We start from the raw sequence: 8,327 nt of genomic DNA, 5'->3' as shown, positions 1-8,327 counted from the left end.
TCCTGCTCACTTCGTCATTTGTTCAGCAGGCACCTACTGACTGAGTGCTCAGACAAAAAGATGCATTGGAGATGGTGGTGGGGAAGGAGGAGGTAACATTGGTAAATGCTGGCGGGGTGGGCAGCAAATGAAAGCAAAATATTAAGTGTAGCCACAGTGTGATAAGAGCTGTGTGCATATTATTCCTGTGGTTTTAATTGCTTTTTATCACACTCGTCTCTAAAACGAGGTTCTTGTGTCTGGCAACTAAAAGGAAATATATAAAGAGCCTAAAATAACAAGACACAGGAGAAAATACATAGGAGATTGTGTTAAATGGTTCAGATATCAGGAATGGTCTATTCTAGAAAACTCGCAATGAAAAACCAGAGAACAGTTATTTGAAAGATTTCTGCTTCTTAGTTTTATAAAAAGAAAGTAGGGTTAAGTTGAATTTTTTTGTTGCCTTCTCTAAATGCTCACGTTTTCATGAGTACCAAATTGGGCAACTTACAAAAACATTTTGAGGGTGATTGAGGCCACAAAGCGTTGTGCCCTCTGAGCCCTGAGGACACCCAGGCTTATTTCTCTCCACTTGGATCTAAATTCTACATAGGTTCAGCTGCTTTTAGGAACTCTGTACCTAAATTTCTTGCTTGCACAGAAAGCTCATGATTTAAAATTGAACCCACTGGGGCGCCTGGGTGGCTCAGTGGGTTAAGCCGCTGCCTTCGGCTCAGGTCATGATCTCAGGGTCCTGGGATCGAGTCCCACATCGGGCTCTCTGCTCAGCGGGGAGCCTGCTTCCCCTCCCCCTCTCTCTCTGCCTGCCTCTCTGCCTGCTTGTGATCTGTCTCTGTCAAATAAATAAATAAAATCTTTAAAAAAATTTAAAAAAAAATAAAATAAAATAAAATAAAATTGAACCCACTCTTTCCTCTTTTTCCAGTTCCCAAGTCTGTTCTCTCCAGTATTCCCCACCTCAGCAATAACATCGACATACCACCAATACCCACCCACTAGTAATCTCTACACCGGGTGTGGGGCCCGAACCCACAATCCTGAGATCAAGAGTCACATGCTTCACTGACTGAGCCAGCCAGGCGTGCCCCCGCCCCCACCAATTTTTTATTCTTCCCTTTCTTTTTCCCTTTGGCTCTTCCTCCTAAAGGTGATTATGTTAAGACACCCAACAAATCGAAGCAAACTCATGCTCTATGGTCATCTGAGTAAAATTTAAACTCCTAGTGGAATCAAGAATTATAACGTACAACAAACATACTACTCATTTCTAAAACGGCACTCATCATTAGCTCCCAGGCATTCCCTTACAATTTGAATATACTTCAGTACTTGGAATTAATTATAAAATTATAGTACATATATGGAAGGATGGCTCTACGATTTTTAAATAATCTACCCAAAGAGAGACTATCTGAAAAGTTGGGGAACTACTTTCAACCATTTCCTAGTTTTAGGAAATGTGTCCCATTTCTTAATTTTAGTATAGATGGTCTCCAGCTTAGGATGGTTTGACTCACAATTTTTCAACTCCACGGTGGTGCAAAAGCAAAGTGCACTCAGTAGAAACATTCTGATCTTTCCCCAGGCTAGCCATAGGTAGGAGGACAGTCCTCTCTCATGATGCTGGGCAGGGCAGCCACAAGAGCATATGGATCCACAGCCCATTCACTTAGAGCCATTCTATCTTTCACATCCAGGAGAGCATTTAGTAAATTACATGAGATGTTCTACACTTTATTATTCATAAGCCTTTGTTAAATGATTTTGCCCAACTATCACCTAATGTAAGTGTTCTGAGCAAAGCAGGCTCTGGTGAGCTGTGAAGCTCTGTAGGTTAGGGTGTTAAGTGCATTTTCAACTCGAGATGATTTTCAACTTCTTGGACATAACCCCATTGTAAGTTGAGGAAGATGTGTACTTGATTTGAGTGATTTCATTTCCTTTTTTATCAGTTCGAACAGTGATATTCTCAATATGTAAACAATGCCAGGTGCTTGAACTTAATCTTTAGTCCAGCATAGTCGTCATTGGTGTGCCAAATGTAGAGGAACTGAGGCAAATATATTGTTTAATTTGACCCCTAAATAGGGTTTATTTTTTTTTACTACCTTTAACAAATCAGCACTTCATGTTTCTTTATGAAAACAGAAGTTGATTTGTTTACGTGTTCTTAATTATATCTGCTTTAGTGAGAGAGAAGAATTTGCATATATAAAGATTTTCAAGGAGATCTTACTAGTTTTTTACTTTGATCTTTGCTCTGGGTTGTAAGTTGTCTGGTTTTATTAGTCACTCAAGAATTAATGAGGATGACACACCTGTTAAATATACATGTGGTACTTATCCTGTCATTTAGCTTCCCAGAAAAGTCAAAAGACAGGACTAATTGTCCACTTTAAAGGTGTATAGTTCCCAATACTATATTTAATCATTGTGACTGAAGCATTAGAATTTTACTCCCCAATGACTTAGACAAAAATTAAAGTATGTGAAGAGATTTTATATCTTTGAGAGAAACAAAGAGTTCAACAAATAATAGGAACTAAATATTTCTGAATGAGTGAATGGAAAAACTTCTCAGGGCTATTAAAAAGATAATTCATTATAATAATGTACAATATCTTGATCTGAAGTTGAAACTATTCTTACCATCATAGTGTCCACCAAAAAAAAATCTCCAGTAGGGCTTTTAGTAAGAACTTTCAAGTAGAAAACCCTTTTATTTTTTATTTTTTATTTTTTTTTAAAGATTTTATTTATTTGCCAGAGAGAAGAGGGAGAGAGAGTGAGCACAGGCAGACAGAATGGCAGGGAGAAGCAGAGGGAGAAGCAGGCTCCCTGCAGAGCAAGGAGCCTGATGTGGGACTCGATCCCAGGACATTGGGATCATGACCTGAGCTGAAGGCAGCTGCTTAACCAACTGAGCCACCCAGGCGTCCCAGAAAACCCTTTTAAAATAAGGTAAGGTTCAGGGGAATCTGCGTGGCTCAGTCAATGAAGCATCTGACTCTTGATCTCCGCTCAGTTCATGATCTTAGGGTCATGAGTTCAAGCCCTGAGTTGGGTGTGGAGCCTACTTAAAATATAAATAAAAGGAGGTAAACTTCAGCTAAAGGCAGGCCTCCTGGTTTACCCAATGAATAGGGGAAAGGAGTGGCTCAAGTTCATGAGGGCTTTTTTTTTTTTTTCTTTTTTTAAGATTTATTTATTTATTTGACACAGAGCGAGACAGCAGAGAGGGACAAGCAGGGGGAGTGGGGGAAGGAGAAGCAGGCCTCCTGCTGAGCAGGGAGCCCAATGCCGGGCTCAATCCCATGACCTCCTGGACCATGACAGGAACCAAAGGCAGATGTCTAACAACTGAGCCACCCAGGCGCCACAGGGAGACTTATTTTTTTTTCGGGGAAAAGCTTTTCAGTTTCCTGGTGGATTTAAAACATAAATATTCAAATTTTAATTTAAATGACTAGGTAAATTCCACAATTTTTTCTTTTTGTCAAAAAATGACATGCTGTAGACGTAGCACAGCAATCTTCCACAGTAAAAGGTGAAAATAGGAAGACCAAAAAGAAAACAAAATAACAGGGTCACAGTCCACATTCTTTTTTGGATCCCTCTATAAATCTCTGAAAGATAATACATTCAAATCCTGTCCTTTACCCTCAGTGAAAAATTCAGGCATCTTGTTGGCTCTCAATTATTTTTAGGAAAAAATACTATTTGTGAATACAAGAAGTAAATCTTTGATTCTGTGGTACGGAGAATGATTTTAACATAATTTCGCTTCAAGTCTTCAAACAGGAAATCCCTAAAAGAATTGGAAAACTTGTTTTTGTTTGTTTGTTTTTGAAAACTTGTTTTAACCCGCGAGAGTTACTTGGAATTTGGTATGTTATGTTGCTTTCAGGGAGATTTAAAAATTCAAGAAATGTATAGATGGGGGTCATTAAAGGAATAATCAGCTATGGTTTCTGCCTCTTTTCAGTAGTTTGACTATTGATTTCTAAATAACGTAGGGTTTTCCTCTTAATTTTAAGCATACAAATAGTGATCTAAAGATATAAAACTTGAAGCATAGCTTAATGATTAAACGTTAAAGGTTCAAAGGAAAAAAAGCTTAATAATGCCTTTGTAATGTGAATGGTGAGAACATGAATTATAGACTCGGTGGACTGTGATGGACACCCATGTTTAAAGTGAAGGTAACTATAAAACCAAAGAAGCCAACCTCCTCTGGTGAGTCAGTTATTAGTAACTTAAGGAGGAGCTCCTAGTGGCAACGAAGTGCAAAGACACTCTTCTCTCATCAATGGGAAGTCGTCGGGGGGTGGAGGAGGGGGGGGGACACACTGGTTAACAAAAACTCACCAGAGACCCTTAGATAATGATTCACTAATTCAGTTTAAGTCACACACTGTACTGCTGTTTACTTTAACCAATGAGCAAGCTGGTCAATATGGAAAATACCGCTTTGATCGGCTTCAGTCTCTGTAAGTCAATAGTAATCGTCCACCCGCTTCCAGCTTTGTAAATTCACCAGACCCCAAACTTTCCTGCGTTCATCCCCGAGCCTCCCAGGGCACGTCGCTGGCATTCAATACACCCTGCGTGAATTGATCGAAGAAACCCTCTGAAGTTGCTGTCCGGGGAGTGGCCAGGCAAGACTGAGGATAAAGGAATTCTAGTTCTTCCCACTGGAGCGCCACACCACCTTTATTACCCCATAATGCCCGGGGCTGTGATTTGTGGGTGACTGGGTCCCTCGCGAGGCTGCACAGCTTCCGCTTCTGCAGTCATCTCCTTCCCCTCGCACTAAAACAATACCTTGGCCTCCTGCCAAACTTCGAACAGCAAGCGACTCTGGCTGTTTATGGCCCGAAATGGGTGCTGCGAGAGACTGGGGCTCTCCGAGCGCTCAGAGAGGCCCAGAGGAAGAGAAGAGGCCAAAGCTTTAAAACACTCCCTTCCTCCGCCCCCTCCCTTTTGTCCCAGACACCAAAACAAACGAGCTGATACACGTGTCCCTATGACTCTTGTTTACTATCAAGACAGCGCTCTGCACGCACCTCTGGGATATGTAGTCCAACCGGTTTCTCTTGCCTACGGTTTCCCAGAACAGAGCAAGACTGAGACTACGAACCCACAAGCCATTTCGGGGGCAAAGTTTGGCTTAGGTCCCCGGAGTCTCGGCAGCAATCCAATCCGAAGCGCTCACTCTTGTGATTGACAGACCGCCTTCTCCAGTAAACACAACACAAAAGTCAATACAAGCCCGCCTCCCGAGACGGACGACGCGCTCACCCAATGGGAAAGGGGCAAGATCGAATGACACTTCCATAGACCAATAAAAAGGCGAAAGAGCTGAGAGGAGGCTCAACCCCCGGGGGGTTGAGGGGAGGGGGAAGACGAAGCTTGAAAGACTTGGTAATGGCGACGGGTTTGGTAAGTAGGAAAGTTTCGGTTGAGGAGTAAGAGCAGCGGCGGGAGCAGTAAGGCGCGCCGGAGAGACCGGCCTCAGTCGGAGAGAGGGTACATGAGTCGCTGGTGGTGTTGTCGCGTCCAGGGCGGCCCGCGTCGCGGCTGCCCGCACTCCGCGGCGGGTTTGTTGTCTTTCAGTTCGGGAAGGGGTGGGGGTGGGGAAGGGAGGGGCAGGATCCCGAGGGGACCGGGCGGCCGGGAGAGCTCGGGTCCGCGCTCCTCTTCCGCCAAAGGCTGCCCTCACAGTGGGAGCAGTTAACCGTCCGATAACTGCCGGTGGCGAACCCGCCGGACCGGCGCGTCCCGCGAGTTCACCTAGGCTTCGCGGCGGCAGGGCCCGAGGGGGTCTCGGGGGCGGGGGCTGGGAGGAGTCGGCGAGGTCGGCCCTCCGGGCCGGGTTGCGCGGTGGGTGGCCGGGCCGGGTGCGGAGATGGGGCGGGCCTGGGCTGGGGGAAGGGGCCGACGCGGCGCCGGGGCTGCCCAGGAAAGTTTGACTTCAACTTCGCGTGTGTGGGCGGAGGGTGGGAGGTTGGCCTCGGGTGGGCTGTCGGCCGGGGTTGGGGGACCCCAGTGAGGCGCCGCCTCCTCTGTGGGCCGAGAGGGGCTCGGGCCGAGCTGGGAAGCTCGCGGAGCTGCTGGGCCCCGGGGCTCATTGTTACGCATTTCGAATGAATGGGCTTCGAGGCGCCTGCGCGGTGCTGCTGAGCCGAGGGGAAAAACAAGCCTGGAGTCCAGGCTGCGGTCACATGATGGGGGGAGGGGAGGGGAAGGCGATGAATGGCGAAAGAGGGTGGGGGATGGACTTGGCTTGAACCGGGAGGCGCAGCCTCTGTGACCGAGAGCCCTAGCTTGGCAGGCGTTTTCAGTCTCCGCCTTCCAACCTATGCTGCTGCCGCAGGCAGATTAAGACAAAAAAGAATCCAGGGGAAGTCGACCGTGGGGGCCCGGTTTTTGTACCTTCCTTAAGCGCTGCACGGCGTTTGGGGGATTTCACTCGCGGCCGCGCGTGCTTCATTACCTAGAGTTCGTTCTTCATCAGTCTTCAAGAATCGTTTTTAAAAGGAGTGCTGACAACAAGGCTGAACTTCATCCAGTCTTCAGCTCAGGCTGCCGCTATAAGACGGGAGGAGGGTAATAGGGAGCTGTGTATACTAGGAAGTGTTGGGAGTCCTACCAACAATTCCCGACCAAGTGCTGTAGATTTATTTCCCTCTAACCAGCGGTAACAGATGACTCCCAACCTTAGTTTTGAATTAAAGTTATTACCTTTAAAAAATTGAAATAATTTTGACATCTGTGAATACATGTTTAACTATTGGTAATCTACATTGTAATGTATTCCTAGCATTTCGGTCCTTGCCCCCCCCCGCCCCCGCTTTTGTCTTTTGTTTTAGCTTGCTAACAAGGGTGTTAGGGTCCTCTGTTCGGTTCCCTTGATGAAGCTACACTAGTTTATCCCTCCTTACATGTGGAGGATCTGTTCCCAGTCCTGTGGATGCCTGAAACCAGGCAAAGTATCGAACCCTTTGTATGCTATGTTCTTCTTATATTTAAAAATTAGATATTAATAATTAGTAATAAAATAGAACAATATCCTGTAATAAAAGTTGTGTGAATGTGGTCTTTCTCAGAATACCTTATTGTCCTGTACTCACCCTTGTGATTACGTCAGCTGATAAAATGCCTATGTGGTGAGATGAAGTGAGGTGAATGACCTAGGCATTGTGACTTAGTTTGGCTGCTGTTGACCTTCTGACTTTAGGTCAGCAGGAGAATTAACTGTTTCCAGACTGGGTTGACCTTGGGTAACTGAATCCACTGAGAGGGAAACCTTGGATAAGGGGCGACCACTATAATCTAAATATCTCAATTTCTCATGTCAGAGATCTACACTTGATCTTAGCCAAAAGGCCTAGAAGCGATCTCTCATGTCAGAGATCTAAATTAATTGAGCATGACCTTCTGCCCCCCACCCCAACAATTTGAGCTTGGTAAAAAAGTCTTTTGGGATTAGGGGAGGACATAAATCCTTTCCATGATATCCTTGAGGATGGAAAGCTAAGGATTTAGGGACCAATGGGCACTTGTAAATGGGAGTCTCGCCTCTCTTGTCTATGCCTTTTGGCTCTTTTCAAGAAGAAAATGGTCACATTCAGTTGTCAGAGTGCTGTTTTCCTCATCCATAAGGGTGACTGCTCACAGAGCTGTTTTGAGGTTTTTACGGAATTAAAGGAAGTCAAATGCTCTGTACACAGGAGGTAGGCAGTTAGTAAAACCTAATTTCCTACTTGTCCATTCATGGAGATTTAGCTATTTCCGGTCCTCTCCACCTCTGTAAGATATGTTGGATATTTACAACAGTTTGCAAACAAAAGCAATACAAACTTCCCATGTCAACCCAATAAAAATTTGTAATGCTGGAGATGCCATTTCAAAGCATAGCTTGCTGGAGAATTTTACTCTTCCCTTTTGAGAATCCCTGGTGTAGTTGCAGAGTTAGCCACAGTACAAGGCAAGCTATGTCAAATCCTGTAATACCAAAGCTGTATGCAAAAGCATGAATGAACAATAGGGTTAGCTCTACCAGGAGATATTTGAAAGAGAAGCTTGTTTATGAAAATGAATGTCTAATTGGCATAATGTATGCGGGGGAGAATTTTTGAGTACGGACCCTTTTGGTATTTTTTTATTACCGTATCAGGGGTCTTGCTTCCCTCAAAGAGTTTGACAGAAAAGTCTGAGACAAAAAAATTTACATTCATTTAGGGATTTGAATTTTGTTTTCATTTATTTTACTGAATTCTCCCAATAGCCCATTGAGGTAAGTGCAGGTGCTGTGAGGCCGA

At 44.7% G+C, this 8,327-nt stretch overlaps 1 protein-coding gene across 1 annotated transcript in view; it reads left to right on the top strand.

Moving 5' to 3' along the window:
* Positions 1-5,396: 5,396 nt before the first annotated feature.
* HBP1 (HMG-box transcription factor 1) overlaps positions 5,397-8,327 on the top strand; it is a 29,334-nt gene continuing 26,403 nt past the window's right edge. The window contains exon 1 of the mRNA XM_044245811.1: positions 5,397-5,445. Within this exon, the coding sequence (XP_044101746.1) occupies positions 5,431-5,445 (15 nt within the window). The 5' untranslated portion in view covers positions 5,397-5,430. The remainder of the gene's footprint in view (positions 5,446-8,327) is intronic.

This window comes from Neovison vison, chromosome 4 (assembly GCF_020171115.1).
Source record: "Neovison vison isolate M4711 chromosome 4, ASM_NN_V1, whole genome shotgun sequence".
Taxonomy (NCBI): Eukaryota; Metazoa; Chordata; class Mammalia; order Carnivora; family Mustelidae; genus Neogale; species Neogale vison.
Note: the sequence above shows the minus strand (reverse complement) of the source record. Positions and strands in the feature narration are given on the sequence as shown.